The sequence below is a fragment of the Vulpes lagopus genome, chromosome 8 (assembly GCF_018345385.1).
Source record: "Vulpes lagopus strain Blue_001 chromosome 8, ASM1834538v1, whole genome shotgun sequence".
Taxonomy (NCBI): Eukaryota; Metazoa; Chordata; class Mammalia; order Carnivora; family Canidae; genus Vulpes; species Vulpes lagopus.
In genome coordinates, this window is record NC_054831.1 from 62353787 (window position 1) to 62372825 (window position 19039).

The following is a 19039-nucleotide window of genomic DNA, read 5'->3' on the forward strand; positions in this document are numbered from 1 at the left end:
CTACATATATACACACCTAAACACATGCACATACACACATGCACATATGCGCACACAAACATGCATACACATACACACATATGTGTACACACACACAAATGGTTTAGTTCTCTGAGTACTTCCCAGCACAAAACCTAGTACACACATAAAATAGACATCCAACAAGCATTTGTTAAAAAGACCAACTAATTTTAGAACAGTAAGTCATAGGATATTCATCCAATAGCTCAACAGGAAGATCCCAGGCTGGCCAAATAAGCCAGCTAAGTCCCACCAAACTGAACTGAAAAGCTCCAGTGGCACTGATTGTGAAAGAAGTAAAAGATGGGACACCTGGGTGGCTCAGCGGTTGAGCATCTGCCTTTAGCTCAGGTTGTGATCCCGGGGGTCCTGGGATCAGGTCCCACATCAGGCTTCCTGCGAGGAGTCTGCTTCTCCCTCTGCCTATGTCTCTGCCTCTCTCTGTGTCTCTCATGAATAAATAAATAAAATTTAAAAAAAAAAAAAAAGAGAAGTAAAAGAAAGTAATGTCAAATGCCTATCAGCAAATATGCCTCTAAATCATTGTTGTATTTCTTTTTACTTCTACCCACGTGTGTGTGTGTGTGTGTGTGTATATATATATATGTATAAAATGTATGCGTATATACAGATATATACAATCTATCTGTAGATTATATATAGATTATAGATTTGTATAATCTATTATTGTACAGTATATTGCATATAGGTTATACAGGTATATACCTTTTTTCCTCTTTGTTTGGCTTACCATAGATAAGTCCCAGGAACCAGTGTTAACAGCTAGTATAAATTAGTCCATATTTTTCTCCCCGAACATATCATCTCAATCAGACATATGCAAATACAGACACAGATATGCATACACACGCACACAGGGAAAGTTTTAGAATTTATATCATTTTCTCTATCTGTATTTCTTATTGAACAATACCACATGGACATCCCTACAAGGCATCTGGTATGCCTTCATTTCACTCTTTCTAATGGTTGCATGATATTCTAGGATATGGATTATCATAATTTATTCTATTACCTTGTTGATGGGCTTTCACTATGCTTCCTGGTTTTTGCTACTACCAACAATGCTGTCCTAGAGATCCTTATACATATGCCTTATATACTGATGATTTTGTTCATACAGCAGAGATTTTCAAGAGTAGAACTACTGGGTTAAAAAAAAAAAAAAGAACTACTGGGTTAAAGAGTATATGCATTTTTAAGTTTTAACAGTTATTGCTAAATAGCTTTGTTTTTTAAGGCAGTATCATTTCACATTTCCCAAACGGCTACCGTTTTAATCAAGATAAAATAACATTATGCTTAGTAGGCAGGGAATCCATAATCTTTCTGGGGCAATCCTCTAGTCTCTGCTGAATCTCTAACTCAGCCAGTCCTCTTCTTCCCACTGGCCAATCTGGCCACTCCCCCTAAAGCTTGGGACTCCAATGGCCTTCACTCTCCCATGAACTCCCTGTAATTATATTCTAAAATTGGCATATTTTTGCCTTTGTACCTTTTTCAAAGGAGAAGTTCAATGGCTCATTAAATTTCCAAAGGGGCCTCCGACCCAAAAAGGGTTAGGTGCCACTCCTCTGGAGTCTGAAGGATAACAAGAGGGTTGGATATGGCTGATGACATAATTTAATTCTCTTGATGACAACCGAAAAAAAGTGGATTTTTTTAAAGATTTTATTTATTCATGAGAGAGAGAGAGAGAGAGAGGCAGAGACACAGGCAAAGGGAGAAACAGGCTCCATGCAGGGAGCCTGACGTGGGACTCGATCCTGGGTCTCCAGAATCAGGCCCTGGGCTAAAGGTGGCACTAAACCGCTGAGCCACCCGGCTGCCCAAAAGTGGATTTTATTAGAGAACGCTTCCAGTGTCCATGAGGCAATCAAAAACATTTTTCAACCACATCATTTTAAGAAGAAGCAAGCTCTACAAAAAGTTTAAGAAACAGTATGGGTGTTTTTTAAAAGGAGTGGGAGGTATATGGGTGCTGGGAAACAGAAAACAGAGACAACTATTTCCAAAACCAGATAAAAGGTCAATTTCTTCTCCAATATATTGTTTCTCAGGCCAGGTGGTATTTGATCCATGTAAGGGACAATCATTCTGGGCTTTCATTCAAAAAAGGAGTAAGCATTTCCATACAGTGAGAAGAGAAAGGTAAATGCTGCCCAGAAAAAAAATAAGAATTGACAGAAATTGGGAGAAGATCTTTTGAGGAGACCCAATAAACCCCCTAGGCCAAGAGTTGTGTCTTTTCCTATGTTACTTCTCTTCCCCCACTGAGGCTGCTTCTCTGCACATTCTCACCCTGAGGGCACGGTATTCCATAAGCAGAGATTCAACCAGTAAGTAACTGAAGCAGTTTCGTATGAAATTAAATTACGGGAAATATGGGTAAGTCCTTCAATGACATTTTTTTGCTAATAAAGTTTTGAAATCAAGAATATCACGATTTTTCTTACTTTGTGGTTAATGGCAAGAAAGAATTAGAAAGGCATCTGTCTACCTCTCAAGGAAGTGTCTAATTCTTCATTCTTTTTTTTAAAAAAGACTTATTTACTTTAGAGAAAGAGGGAAGGGGGAGCAGAGGGAGAGGAAGAATCTTAAGCAGACTCCACACTGAATGAGGAACCCAATTTGGTGCTCAATCTCATGACCCAGAGATCATGATCTGAGTGGAAACCAAGAGTCAGACACTGAACTGACAGGGCCACCTAGGCACCCCTAATTCTTCATTCTTATCAACTCCTAATTTTCATGAAATGACTTTGCATTGTTCCTACTTCATTTCATGCATTATCACTCTTATCAAATGGTATAATATAATCCTGACAATTGCTTAGCACAGTTATTAGATAATCACCACTAAATTAATAAATCTCTGGCTTCTAGTTTAAAATCTAAAACAAGTAACAAAGATGAAACAGGCATTAAAGGGCAGTCCAGGTGACTCAGCGGTTTAGTGCCACCTTCATCCCGGGGCCTGATCCTAGAGACCTGGGATCAAGTCCCACGTCAGGCTCCCTACATGGAGCCTGCTTCTTCCTCTGCCTGTGTCTCTGCTTCTCTCTGTGTCTCTCAGGAATAAATAAATTTTAAAAAATCTTTTTAAAAAAACAGGCATTGAAAAAAACATTAATTAATAAACTATTGATCAAAAAGGGTAAAGCTCTGTGTTTCTGCTTGTACACTGCAGGATGAGTGGTCTGTTCTCTGGAATAGGCCATATTTTGAAAAAAATCTCATTACCTCACTTTCAGAAATAATACTATCTCTGTTAGACTTTTTCATTTTTGCTCTTTCTGAAAACATATGGAATGACGAAAAGACACAGGAACCACAAAGCTAATTTACATGATGGGAACTCAGATTGTGATGGTGTGGCTCCTTCAGTGCCCGGCAGTGAATTAAATCAGACTTAGCCATTGATAACAAAGAAAAAACACTTCATGGGATCCCTGGGTGGCGCGGCGGTTTGGCGCCTGCCTTTGGCCCAGGGCGCGATCCTGGAGACCCGGGATCGAATCCCACGTCGGGCTCCCGGTGCATGGAGCCTGCTTCTCCCTCTGCCTGTGTCTCTGCCTCTCTCTCTATCTCTCTGTGACTATCATAAATAAATAAATAAATAAATATTTTAAAAAAAAAAAAAAAAAAGAAAAAACACTTCATGATTTCTCAGCCTTTCAGAATTTCAAAGAGGCTATTTTCTGAACATTGTCTTTCCAAGTTAGCTTTATTATATATGTGTGTGTGTGTATATATATATATGTATATATGTATAAGTATATATGCGTATTATATACATACATATATAAATTATATAAATACATGCATAATGTATATGCATGTGTACACAAACATAGATGCAATATACATTTTATATGTATTATATATAGTAATGTATATAGTATATACACAAATCCAAGACTTTGCGGAGTATCCCTATAGAGAGTAAAATATTCTCGAATAAAAGATTCAGAGCCTTGGCAATTATCTAATCCCAAGGAAATCTTGTTAAGTAAGTATATGTGCAATAGCAGAAAATAGTTAAGATTTATTTTAGTTTTAATTTTAATGATTTATAAGCATTATAGCTATTCCAGAGATAAAGAAAAAAGACTATAATGGCTCTAAGACTGGTTGTTTAAAAACAGGTTAGGATCCTTGGCTTCACAATCCTCCACTTCTTCAGTTTAAGTAAGAATGTGAAATTTGGTATATTTAGTTGTTTGGTGTCTAAAACTACTGTGTGCCTGGGAAGCTAAATCTGTAGCTGGAGATGCTTGTTAGATTTCCCTTAGTAGATATTTGCAGATTATAGATTCCCTTGAAGTAAAAACAATTCCACATAAATGGAAACTCGGTGTGTCTGTCAAAAAGAAGCCAGAGCTTCCCTTCCAGTCAGGATCAAATTTGTGTTAACTTAATTTCTGACTTACCATCATCTTGATCCTTGACTTCAGCAAAAATCAAGAGAAGGCAGGGAGGGGTGAAGAACAGAGGAAATTCTAATTGTTCTCTTCAGACATTTTGAGATGAGAAACACTCCATTAAGAGAGTACAATCAATATTCTTGGAAGCCCAAGTAGAGTTTTCATTTGAGAATACAACACAGTGATTATTCCAAATAGCAGCTTTTTAAAAGAATGAAGCCAACAGAGCCATCCTTCTGCACAGCATTTCCTAGGCCAGTTTCCATCTTTATTATCCCAGTGGGCAGTCCCTCTGAAGTCAATGGAAGCTATAAGCAAAGTTCTGAGACAAAGCGGAATGATAATTAAGCCAAATAATTTTTGCTAAAAGAAAATACAAGTACTTTATGAGAGTCAAAACATTAGTTGCGCTAATAAAGTCTACTGTGTGGCTGCTGGCTGCCGTCAAGGTGTTTTCTGAATACAATATTGCACAACTGATTTGGTTCTGTTGTCTGATTCCTTGATGAAGCAGTGATTTCAGAGACACGTCCTTCATTCAAAAATACATTATTAGGGAAAAGAAACAGTATGAATCAATTAAGAGTACTGAGAAATATTCAATTGCATGAAGTTACTAATTGAATAAAATGGACTGCTTTAGATGAGCTTCTCTGTACTGAGCAGCACCATCTTTTACCCTGGAGCCACTGCTTGAACCAACTCAAGGTTGTATGCCTCAGCAGAACAAACTGCTTCAAGAAAGGACAAGGGGAGGTAAAAAAAAAAAAAAAACAACACTGTAGTGAGAAAACACTAACTTTTAAAGTCCAAAAGCTATCACATAATCAAAGGCATTCAAGAAAACAATTTAAAACAAGAAAGTGTAAAGGAAGTGAGCTAAAATAATTAAAACACTTCTAGAAGTATACTAATATGTACAGTTATTCTAGTGGCTTCTACACAGGAAATTTGAGACGTAGACCCAAAGATGAGAGTAGCTGCTATCAATGGATGGATATTATGGCTGTGGCTATTTTTGTCCTCTGCTATTTTTGAACATGTTTAGTGCAAAAGCAGGCATATCTTCCAATGTGAAGCTGATTTGCCCATCAACTTCCTCAGACCTGCAGCCAATATCTGAGATTAGTCTGAAGAATAGGCTTTTAAAGGAATAGTTCAAATGAAAGGAAAGGTCTGACAATTATTATTTTGGCAGACAAAAAAAAAGAATAGCAATTCCTTTTCTTTAAAGTTCTTTTCATCTTTGCTAACCTGAGATGTTACCGCAAAACATTTTCGTACTACAGTGAGGAACATTATACCTGGAGAGAATTCTCAAAATCACCTGGTACAACCCGTTATTTTGTGTCCTAAAAAGATCAAAGGCCAATGGCACCCAAAGTCACAGAGGCAGGACTCGAACCCCAATCTCTCAAAGGGCAGCAACTTAAATGTCCATTTCCTGCAGCTGTTCTGCTATTCCTCACAAGTCCCCATCACACCTAAGTGAAAGGAACTAACTTTAGTCTCAGCCATTAAAGCAAATCCATTCAATGATTTAAACAAGTTGGGGATGGGACACCCAGGTGGCTCAGGAGTTTAGCGCCGCCTTCAGCCCAGGGTGTGATCCTGGAGTCCCAGGATTGAGTCCCACATCGGGCTCCCTGCATGGAGCCTGCTTCTCCCTCTGCCTGTGTCTCTGCCTCTCTCTCTGTCTCTGTCTCTCATGAATAAATAAATAGAATCTTTAAAAATAAATAAGTAAATAAAAGTTGGGTGTATTCAGATCTCCTCATGCTTCCTGTCTCGGCTCCAATATGGCACCTAAGTGTGTGTGAGCCGGGAGGGCTTCAGTGACTTCTGGATGAAGCAAGAGGGAAGTCTTGAATTCACGTTCACATTCACTCATTCTTTCCTCTAATCTGGCGTCAGTGGCATCTCCTTGTCTTGCTGATGACGAGCGTCTGCTGCCAGAGGCTGTGGCTGGTGGCCTCATGGTGTACTCTCCCCTTGGCTCAGAAAAAGCCTGCCAGTATCACCTGCCAAATCTGTCCTTCCTCGTGGAGGTCTTACAACCACTCCCCACCGGCAGAAGCCACCCTTGGCGACAGGGACGCATTGTTCCCCAGCAAGAACCCCAGCAAGGACCATTGGCACTCCTCTGCAAGGCATGCTGGGACTTCCATCACCTTCCACACCACATGAGAGACTGAGACACTAGGAAACAAAATTCAGCTTCTCTCCATGTCCACTACGTTGTGGAGGCCCCCTGTCCTGGTGGGAAGAAGTCAGAAGTGTGTCTTGTGGGGTGGACCCCTCTGCTTCTTCCTCTCCTCCACCATCTTCCCTCTCAGAGACTTCAGTCAGAAGAGAAAGGGAGGTCATGTTTCAGACTGATTTTTCTGCCTTCTTCCTACAATATCCACCATGGCCAAAAGAGAATAGACAGGCTCTACATGGGACCATAGTTTACCCTTCTCAAAGTGAGGTTTACACTTCATCTTTCTCTAGAGCCATAAATGTGAGGTGGTATTGGCAGAACAAAATTTATAGAAGAGAAAGATGAAAAGCACATTTACTGAATGGTGTAAAAATATTCTCTTCATCATAGCTGTTATAGTCATGATCCCAGAGCCACAAAATTGATAGGCAACATACTCAAATGCCTAATTAAAGGACCAGTAATCTGATTCCGGCCCACAGAATAAGAACAAATAACTTGTAGGCTGGCCACCCAAAGTACAGCACTCCCATCCTCCCCGTGAGCTGTGGGAGTGCTGGAAAGCGAGATGAGATGAGCCAGGAAGGCACCAAATAACCAGTATGCTGGGACTCCAAGACCAGATGGAAAGAATATGGGTCACTTCCGGAGGCTGAGGAGTAGGAGGCCAGGCCCCCATGATGAAAAGCTTTAAAACCCCATCATGACACAGCAAATCAAAACACCTTGGTTATTTCGCTGTCTGTCACAACTGACGTTTTTGTCCCTTACATCATTTTATCCAGAAGCAAAATAGAAAAACAATCTGACTTGTGGGGAATCGTGAGGGTTAGAGTTGACATCTGCACAGCATGCTATGTTCCCTGGAAGAAATGTGCCATATCAAGTGAATTAATATTTCTTCTTTGAAGTTCTTACTCACATTCATCCCTTCTTATATGTGAAACATAATCTCTCATCATTTTCACTGCCTCAAAACCCTGCTAAGAAACATGCCGATGCTTCTCTCTATGAACTTTTACCTTCACATGCACGAGAAAGTGCTTATTGCGGAAAGCAAAAAGCATCGCCATAAGATCAGAATGATGCAAAATCAGAAGATGGGAACTATATATAAAGCTGCCAAAATTGGGTTCAAAGAAAAGAGAAAATAATAAGGCACGTATGGAAGGCTTCTCACCCAAGATCAGCAGAATCTGAGAATTACCGTCAAAAACTATCTGGAGATAGTTTTAGAAGGCTGAGGTTGTTGGATCAGATAAGGAAGAGGACCCAGGGAAGAGCAAAGGAGAGTCAGCCAAGTTCAGGAAGTGGAAACCAAAAAATTGATAGGCATTTAGAAATGGGATACACAGCCAGGCTGGAAGCAGCAGGCCCGACCGAGATCCCATTATGTATTTGTCTGCAGAAAATAAGCTCCCTGAAACTCCCTGAAAAGGTTTTAAGACATAATTAAAATATACACAAGCCATCCCCACAGATCTTATCGCTGTTGCAATTTTACCTACTTTTATTAATTTTTTATTACCATCCTCTCCCCAACTAAACCACAAATCCCCAGAGAGTGGACTTACCTGGGGTTGTCTCACTACACTGTCCCCAGTGTGGCCTGAGATTGGCGCCCTGTGGCAAATGACATTTAGGTCAGATTTAAGGCTGGGTGGGGGCCCTCAGGATGGGATCTGAAGCACACAGAGGATGCTATCCAAGTATCTCCCCATCTGTCAACAATTCCCCAGTTCGACTTTCTTTGCTTTGAAGCAAGTCAGTCTTCAATGACCTGCTGTTAAAATGCAACTACCACCCGAGAGGGCTCTGCTTTAGGTAGGTAGTTAACACCTCACGGGATGGTTAGATGGCAGACAATGAGAGAAAACCCCTCGGGGAAAAGCAACCATAGAATGAGGAGGTAGAGAAAGGTGCCAGGGGCAAACGGAGAAAGAGAAAACATGCCACAGCACGACTTCCTTGAGCTTCCAGAGGCTTATATGAAACACGTGTCTTCATTTCCCCCACAAAGCCATCTAACTATTATGTTTCCTATTAAAAAAAACACGTTCCCTTCTCACCCTTCCTGCTATCATATATTGTATTCCCTCTGAGCCATGTGTTTTATGCTTCCACAGAGACACGGAAGATTAAAAAAGAATTGGCGCAGATTATGAAACGAAGACTCAAAGGTTGCAGGATGATTTGTATTCTCTCCATAATCATTTTCAATCTTTCATCTTATCAGCACTCATAAATTACACACACTCCATTTAAGAACACAGTGAGCCCCAAATCTCTATTATTTTCAGCATGATTGCAAACAGCTAAGCCAATCACATAAACAACTAAGTGGGGATGTAGTGCCTCGCAGGACTCTGCCCTCCAGAGGGCCAGGGTTTCCTAAGACACCCGCCCCCGGCCCTGGGAGCAGGGAGGCGAGAAGCAGGCGGGCAAGGTGACAACAGGGGTCTGGCTGGCCCTCGTATCCACCACTCTGGCCCCACTTAGTTCTCTTTCTACAGGGTGTTCCCCTCATGGTGCTATGCAGAACCTTTTCTAACAGCTTTAAGAAGTCTGCTTCTGGATAAAATAATGTAAGGGACAAAAACATCAAAACATCTGCCCCTTTCCTTCCAGAGAGAGTATGCTACACAGCCTGAAATAGGAAATGTTTGCTATGACATAATATTAAAGTAATACACAGAGAACATTTTTCTCCTAAGGGGCTTCTCATATCGCCCAAGTGTTTCAACTTTAGTGATTCCCAGGCTTACAAAGTGTTCGCGTTCCTGTTTAGTTTATAAAGCAGGGATTTGGAACTCCGGGCTCACTTTCCTACAGAAAGAGGATACTATGCCAGCCCCAAATTTGCAGCAGTGACAGCCTGATGCCCCACAGGTGAAGTCTAATGTTACTAAGACCGCTAGGAGTAGAGTTTTACTTTTGCTCCTTGTAGAGTGGGCTACTGTGGGCCAGTGGGGGCACCAAACCATTTATACCATTTCTATGAAGCAGTCACTCTTGTGATATGGGATGAAAGGAGAGTGACAACAGCAGTGCTTCTCCTTCTCACTCTCCCACTCCAGCTCAACTGCCCACTGCCAGGACAGTCCCTGTCCTCCACAGTCGGTGGCTGGCCAAGCGGGCATGCACCTGCTGTCTGCAAGCGCGAGAATGCCTGGGAACCACTGCCTACCACCAGCTCTAAAAAACTAACTCATGGTTTGCTTGTTTATTCTCCGATATTTCTCACCATTTTATTATGACAATCTGGTACCTAATACAAATCCCAAAAAAGCTTGAGAGGCTTTAACACTTAGGGGGAAAAAATGCTGGCAGTATTTACAACCCTCTCAAAAAGACAGGGAAAAAAGATAAAGGAAGAAAAAGGAGAACATTACAGTGCATATTTATAAATAACTTTTTATGTTGAAACAAATTTTAGTTTTTGTCTTTCCTTCATTTTGGCTCATTTGATAAGCTAATGAACTGAAAGAAAGGAACTAGTTTTAACCAAACTGCTAAAAGAGGATTTCAGAATCTCCAAATGTATGAGCAGATTTGACTCATTTAGTATGGCAAATTATTACAAACAACTAATTAAAATGTTAATAGTCAATTTTCCACCAAAACTTTTGGGCTGTTCAGATTTCTTGATGTCAAAACTCTAAGTTACTGCTCTGCCACAGAACCAAGTCCTTAATAGGTTAAAATTAAATCAATTGCCATGAATGAATATTACCATTTGGGTAGATACCTTTCTGTGCCTTTGCAAAAACAGAAATGCTCTTATAGAAGTGTTTTCATCTGTCACCCAAAAAATACTACTGCTAATAATGAGGAGGAGGAGGAGGTGGAAGAGGACTTCTTCCTATGAATGACTTTTGTACTTTATGCAAAATTCTACCTTTGCATATGCTGCACTCCCCTCCTGTACTACAACTATTTGCTTATGGATCTCCCTTTCCAGGTGCCTTCTGGGTGAAGGGACCAGAGCACAGGTTAAGAGTGTGGGTAATGGGGGTTGGCAGACATCACCATGGACTGGGTTCTATTCCAAGCCTAACTCCTTACTAAGTTTGCAAGGACAAGTAATCTAAAGTCCCTAAAGGTTGAGTGCTTCGTTTAAATAGGGATAATGGTGCCTGGGTGACTCAGTCGGTTAAGCATCTACCTACAGCTCAGGTCGTGATTGCAGGGTCCTGGGATAGAGCCCCGTGTCAGGCTTCCTGCCCAGTGGGGAATCTGCTCCTCCCTCTCTCCATCCCCCAACTTGTGTTCAGTCCCTCTCCCCCGGACAATAAATAAATAAAATCTTTAAAAAATAATGAGGAATAATAATCATAAATATGTGTCTCACAGGGCTGTTTGAGATTAAAAGAAACAATGCATGTAAAATCCTATGCCCAGAATATAGCAAGATAGATGATGATGACACCTTCATACCCCCAATGCCCTGCACAATTCACTGCAATAGTACATAGTCAATACATGTTTCTCGAATTGAGTTGAATTTCTCCATACTATTTATCTGAAGAAGTCCTACATTTCTTTCTAGAGATGACATTAGACCAAAATCTGAAGAAGCATCTACTGCCTTCACCTGACCACTGCTTGGAGACCCCAGAGCACTTTGTGTGGTCCTCCATCAGCTCTGACCCACCAGCCTATCTGAAGCTTGCAGGTTGCCCCATGACAGAGAATAAAATCAGCCTTTTGTAAAACAGTGAGTTCCTTCTCTTTGCATTTCCAGAGTCAGGCATGAGGTAGGAAAACAGTAAATGCTTGTTCCTGGGCCCAGCTCAAGGCACCTGTCACCACTAATTTGAACCCAAAGGGAGCAATGTGCCTTCCAAGGAAGGAGACAAGTGTTTAAATCCAATCTTATCTCAACCTTCAAGGCTCCACTCAAATCCACCTCTAGCAGGTACCACTGACCAGTCCAACCTACATTCATTCCTCCCCTTGGGAATCCTTATCATAAATTAAAGATAGCCATCAGGAAGCAGGGTGGGGGAGGTAAGATTATGTTAGTCCTGTTGCCTCACACATCCTGTGAGCTCTTTGAAGGGAAAATTAACTAATTATGAATTCTTTTGCACAGAACAAGGACATGTCATAGGCAGGAAACAAATATTTGATTGCTTGATTTAGTTCTGTTTTCCAATGTGCTCGAAGTACTTCTCCAGAATTATCTAATTAATCCTAACTTGATGAGAAGAAAGGCATATTGGATCTGCACAGACTGGAGCCAAGTCCTGGCACCCTCCACAGTGTGAATGAGCAGGGGTGTCTTGCCGGCTCTGCAACACTGCCTCTCTTTGGCCAGCACTCAATTTTTTGAACTAATGGCTTAGCACACAAGAATTAGCATTTTACAAAACCAAAAACTAACTGCCAACCAAGTCTTCGTGGTGTTGTTAACCGGCAGCAACCTCTATTTTGAGTTCTACTTGCTCCAACTAAATGGATTGAGAAGTGGCTCCGAGACCCCGAGAAAGGGTGGCAGGAACCACAACGTCCCCTGTGAACACATAACCTTGCAGAGACGTCATTAGATCCGCTACAGCTGACAGCTAACAGCCCTCATTTAGAATAGCCACAACTGGCATTTTCACAGCGTATTAGCCAGGTTCCTCTTTGCTTTGCAAATTCTGCAATACTCCTTTTCTCGTATCAAGGATTCTCAGGGGCCATACTAAAAATAAGAAGCCTTCACAGCCATATATCTGTTAACTTTCAAAATGCTTTCACAACTCACCACCTCTTTGATACCTGCCACCACCCAGGACAGGTAGACAAGACAGACGGTCTCACTTGATGTAAGCACAGAGAACCAGAGTGGCTGGCCCCAGGTGCCAGCCAATGAGCAGCAGAAGGACCACGACTCAGCCTACCCTCCCTGCTCCTTGACGTTGTTTTACTGCAAGGTTGACCAACAGGCTGCCATGTTGTTCACCATCTTCCCACAGTGGGGCAGGCAAGATAATGTCTCTGAAAGGGAGTGCCCTGTGTTTCTTCAGAGATGGGGTGTCCCTGCAGAAAATACTGCCACTTGAATCCCTCATCTTAACCAGTGTGTTTCACCATATTGAAGGCAGGTTTGCATCCAAAATGGTTGAGTGGGAGCCAATTGTGGTGTTCTAATCTTTGTTCATGCTGTCAGTGTGACATATGAAAGAAATATGAATAAAGTGACAGGATGAAAACAAAGCTAGTGGCTGGTGTGAGATACACAGACAGGGTGTTAGCCCCACACGCACTGCAACTGGGTCAAGTTAACACCTCTTCTTTCCCCTACATATGCGGTGTGGAAAAGCTATTTATAAAATGTTTTTAAATATTTAGGACCAAATAAATCAATATTGTTGGGAAACACTTACTCTGACCAGAACTCATTTAGTTGCCCTAGTCCCGTGTGAATAACAGAACCGGAAATATCAGGATGATCCAAAACCAGGAATTAAACAGATGTTCAGTGCTTTCACCGGGATGCCCTTCCGGGCCAGCCTTTCGTCCCCAAACCAGCCAGTGACCGGGTGTAAACAGAACAACGATGAAATCTCAGAAGAGTGGCCTTGTGACTACTAGTTAGTACCAATATAATAAAGATAGGCTTTTGCAAAGTTACCTGACTCTGCAATTCACTTTGCTGTTTCAGGCGAAGATTTTCAGGTGTGTCTGCCACCGTCGTGAAGGACTGCTTTGGGTAGTGTCTGTGGAGAAATTTTTTAAAAGAGCATAATTAAAACATCATGTTGCAAAGCAATGCTTTAATACCAATTGCTTTATCCTTCCCTCCCATCACAGTGCAGAGAGGTGTCTCTCCCCGTGGCTCAGGCCATCTCTGGATCATTATTCTGGGTCCCCTCTCCTCCTCCATTCTCATGACCCTCTACCACCAGTTACCCCACTCCCTCCCAAAATTTCAACCCTGTCTTCTCTATTCACTGCTTCCCATAAGCATCCAAGCAGGCTCAAGACTCTCCTGACTTTTCCCACCTCTCCCTCCAACCACACACTACTCTAGCCTGTGCAGCGAGACTCTTCTCTCCTTCAACAAGACCTAAACTTACTGTCCCCGCTCATCTCCTCTCCCACTATCTCCTCAACACCATGCATTCTGGATTCTAACTCCTGCTTCCAGATGTTTCTCTGGTCAAAGTTGTAATAACTTCCTCTGGATACATGCAATAGCCATCTTTTTGTCTTCCTCTTGCCTGACTGCTGCTCCATGTGGGAATGTCCTCTCTCTTGGATTCTATGTCACCACACACTCCCAGCCTAGCTTCTCCCTCTGTGACTGTCCCTTCTCTATCTCCAACAGGCTACAAACAGAGGAAACAGGATGGTTTCCTCTCTGCCCATCCCCTTTGGGGTTCTAACACGGGCTTCTTCTCAGTCTATGTCGGGGTGATCACAGGGGTGAATTCATTGATTCTCAGAGCTGTGGGTGACCTCTGCATATGTGCTGATTATCCCCAGATTTAGCCCAGCATGCTCTCCTATATCTCAGGGCCATTGGCATTTCCACTTGGGTATGGTCCACACCCACCATAAACTCAACCAGTGTGAAACGGAACTGTCCAATATCCTACCCCATCCCCAAGACAAGTTCCTCTCTCTTACTCACTCTTTCATTTATTAGTGCCCAATTGCCCCAGCCAGAAACCAAGGGATAATCTGGCCTCCTCACACATTCAGTCAATCAATCACCAAGTCTATTGATTCTGTCTCCTAAATGTGCCTCGGATATATTTACATTTCCATCTCCACTGCATTTTCATGATAGGCCACATTTTCCTTTTAGGTAACTATAACACTTCCAGTCTTGTCCTTCCAATTCAAACTGCCAAACAAATACTTGAAAATGTCAATCTGATTACATTACTCCTCTGAGTACAACTGTTCAACGTCTTCCCGTGATTTGAGAATAAAGTACAGTCTCCTATCTTCCAAGGCCCCACAATCACCCTCTACAGTCTTTCTGCTCACCCCCAGGCTCCATCCAGGGAGCTCAACTTTCCCGTTCCCACCTCTTCCCCCACACGCCACTCTCCCAGCCCAGAACACTCACACCCCGCTTCTCTGACTGACTCCCCTTCAGCACCTAGGTCTTGCCTTAGATGTCACTTTCTCCAGGAAGCACTCCTGGCCTTCCCAATGTGCCCTGGAATGTACTTTCCTTCCTGTTGTAATCCTTATACTCATCTGCATGCTCCTATTGACACATCTCTGTCTCACAGTACAAGGAATGTTCTGTGTCAGCGAAAACAGGCCGTCTTGTCTCTCGTCAGAACACACTCAGCACCTACCAGTGTGTGGCTCACAATATGACTTCAACAATATGTGTAAAGATTTATGTAAAGAAGAAAAGAAGGAAGAAAGGTAGGAGAGAGAGGGAGATAACCATGAGCCATGTATCCACAGCACACGGTCAAGTCACAGTAAAGCTTCACCACGTTAAGTAATAGATGGTCACACACATGCAAACACACAGGCCCTCCCAGTGGTGAAGTGAGGCCATCTGCCCCCTGTGTGAGGAAGGCTACAAACACTAATTCATGGCTGCCTCCTCCCTATGCTCAGCTGGCATGGAAGGTGTATCACTAGCTGCTTTGACTCTATCACCACAAATGCTGTGGCACTCAAGAGCTGTCCCTCAAAGAGCCCCCTCCCTGGCCCCTCTCATTGGTGATGTCCACCTTGTGTCTCTTGCTGTGGTTTCTCAAAAGTTCCCTCTGCCTCGCTCTCCTTGTAGAGGCTTCTTTGCAGCATCCTGTCCCTGGCTTCCCATGAGAAGGCTGATGGAGTCATCCCTTGTCAGTGCAAATAAGCTCTGTACATCCTACCAACAGTACAATAGCACTTCTGAAATCAGGATTAAAAATATTTTGTAGCCCTGTGGAATCATGGTAGGAACTGTCCATCATTGCCTCATTTTCCCAGCATTCTTCAGGAATTAAATGTCCTATATAAGGAAAGATTCCATTGAACTGAAGTGAAAACCCCACAACTACTGGTTGCATTTGAAATATTTTAATTAACATCCTTCAAAAACCTTTAGATAATTTTCCTGCCTTCCAAGAGCACATACAAATCTAATGTAAATTTTGTCAGAATAACTTAAGGTCAGCTTCATAGATATTAGCATATCACAATGTAAAGCAGTAGTGCTTTCAAAGTCTACTAAGGTTGGGATGACCTAGATCATAGGAAATCATGGTGTGTGCACGACTTAGGGAATGTAAGAGATCACTTATCCCACAGCACTCAGCCTGGCACATTCTTCTTCCCTTCTTGTTTCCACCTTCTAATTCAAACTCAGAAACTAGACAGTGAACTTTACTTAAAATGTTGGTCAAAACTAGAGTATTGATTCAAGGGAGGAGGCCACAGCCCACAAGGTTTCTCCCTCTCTGCATCCTGGAGTCACAGCCTCTGTGGTAGGCATATCCTTTGGGTGCTACCTCTGAACTGTGCTCCACACAAGGAAGCTGGACAGACAACTTCTCTGTGTTCTGGAATATTTACACGTCAGTATTGGACAGCTGAATTTCATTGGACTTCCAAATGTGGCAACTCTGCACTGCTATACTTTAAAGCTAAAATAACAGCATAGCACATGGGGTTTTTCTGAAATATATTCTGTGGAATAAAGTTTCACAGAGATTTTTTTCAGGGGTTCCATAATGTTTAATTCAAAAATGCTACATTTCTATTTTAACTTTGAAAACTGTAATTGAAATCTGCTCTCAAATGTGTTACAGGAAGTTTAGCCCATTGAGACTCTGTTGAACACCCAGTTAACTTTGTTTGGGGACAGACTTTGGAGGATAACCTGTTCCTGCCTATTTATGTTTAATTAAAAATTAAACAGAATTTTTTAAGTAAACATGATTTTAAAACTGAGGAGAATTTTAGATTGAGCAGGATCTTGAGGTGGAAAAGTGAATTTTGCTGAGGCAGGTGCAATTTGGAACTACTTCTCTATGGGTATGTGAATTTCCTCCACACGAGGCAGAAATCATTGCTATTTGGATACTAACAAAACTTCACCTGCCACCTATACCTCTCATTCTGAAGTATCACTTCCTGGAAGTAACCTATTCTCACCATCTGACTCAACAATGAGAGGAGATGACAGATCTGAACTCAGAAAGTACATGCATGTAAATAAAACACCACTTTTATAAATCTGATTCTGGCATGCCATACGGAGTTCCATTTGGCCAACAGGCACACTGGAAAACAAACAAACAAATTGAAAAACTTCTGCTGTTTTGGTTTTTTTAGAAGACATACTCTACTGACCGGGTGGCCAAAGCAGCAAACCTAACACGCCATGCAATTACACTGAGGACTATAAACAGATGGCAATACTTTGTATTTTTTTCCAATCCTAAAATGTAATGATTCTGTAATGGTGGGTTCATCTGTATATCCAGTGGCTTTATCTAAAGATGCATAACAAGGGGTGTCTGCGTGGCTCCATTGGTTAAGCATCCGACTCTTGATTTCAGCTCAGGCTATGATCTCAGGGTTGTGAGATGGAGCTCAAGATTCTCTCTCCCTTCAAACCATAAGAGGGTCTTTACCATAGGAAGCAAACTGAGGGTTGCTGGAGGGGAACGAAGTAGAGGCATGGGACAACTGGGTGATGGGCATTAAGGAGGGCACATGATGGAATGAGCACTGGGTACTACATAAGACTGAGTCACTGACCTCTACCTCTGAAACCAATAATACATTATATATTAATTAATTGAATTTAAATTTTAAAAAATGATACTCTCCCTTTACCCCCCTGCCACTCCTCCTCTAAAATAAGTAAATATAATTAAAAAAAAAAAAAGCAAATAAAGATGCGTAACAGGAAGAAATTATCTAAAATTTTGACCTAGGAGAAGTTCAATTTAGTATTAATAACCAAGATAATAAATGCTGGGAGAAAGAAGAAATTTATATCTGAAACTACAAGGGATCATGACTAATATAATGGATGTTTCAACACTGTGTCTATACAGTGACATCCGTCTACACTAATCCAACAATATTCTGCTCTGAAGTCATAGTCTCAACTCTTCCCCACCCACCACCACACCTACAGAAAAAAAAAAAAAAAGGAAACCAGATGCAGAGATAAACTGAGGGCCTAGTGGTCCCACATGGGATCCCTAGAACAGATAAGCAAATTAACTGCAAGTTAACTGATGTCCTATACAGTTCATTCTAGCTCTTTCCCAATACCGTATTTAAATGGTGGTAGAAAGTCTTCAGAAAATAAATGTTTTGAACAGAAATCATAATGAAAGTAGATTTCTTTACCAGGCCTACAGAAGGTGTATTTCCTCCTTGTCCATATTAGGGGTCAGAATGTAAGACAGAAAGCAAGAAGGCATGAGAAATGATGTTCAAAGAGAACCAGGAAAAAAAATACAAAAGAAGATGTGGATGAATTGATACATTAATAAATTTACTGGAAAATAAATGTAATTGTGGAATTATGGCATATCATACATTGGGAGCTGCTGGAAAGATCTAAAGAATACCGTGGAATGTTTAAGCATCATAAATAGAAGTCTCTTCGCTGAAGCACACAAGAATTAGATGAAGTGTATGTATCAAACTAGGCTGCCAGCTGCAACAAACCCAGATTTCCATGAAATGCTATAATCAAAATAAAAAGAGAAAGAATCAAGATAATAACAGAAGACAACATCTGAAACAGCAAAGTTAAGTTACAGAAAGAAGATTTCCAATTTTTTCTCTCTGTGAGATTTAGCTGATTTGAATAGAGGAAAAGTTATATGCAAACCACTGAGCTGGTCAGAGTGAGAAAAGCAGTGTAAGCAAACTGCAAGCTCCATGGACACAGTTATAAGAAAGAATACTCTGGAGAATGTGAGCATCCAGGACCTCACTTTTTATCCAGAACCCAGTGGCCATGAGAGCACTGAAGCCAAATTTCCCAGGTTTGAACCTGGATCTTCTACCTACTAGCTGTATGTCTTTGGGCAGGTTTCTTAACCTCTCTGGCCTCAATTTCCTCATCTGCAAAATCAGCATAAGGGTAGTATCTCTCAGGCTTATTCCAAAATTACCACCTGTAAAGCATTTCAAACAATGTTTGGCTCATAGTGAGCACTTAATAAAGTATCTATTACTAATGACAGTAATGTTATTATTACTGTTACTACTAGTAGTAGTACTTTGTTTGCTCTGCACTGCAAAGTGACATAACCTCAGTGCCTCCTTACTGTCATCTATATAATGAGGATAAAAGACTCCTGGTTCTCTCATGAGGTTGTTGCTAGAACCACACAAAAGATCTTGATAAATGGAAAAATACTGTAAATGAGAGATATTAAGTAAG

The 19039-nt window shown here is 41.4% G+C and overlaps 1 protein-coding gene across 2 annotated transcripts in view; it reads right to left on the reverse strand.

The window, feature by feature from the left end:
- The window catches only part of NEBL (nebulette), a 344404-nt gene that overhangs the window by 208505 nt on the left and 116860 nt on the right, over positions 1 to 19039 (reverse strand). For both annotated transcript variants that reach the window (XM_041764982.1, XM_041764981.1), the window contains exon 3: positions 13295 to 13379. In XM_041764982.1, the coding sequence (XP_041620916.1) occupies positions 13295 to 13379 (85 nt within the window). The remainder of the gene's footprint in view (positions 1 to 13294; positions 13380 to 19039) is intronic.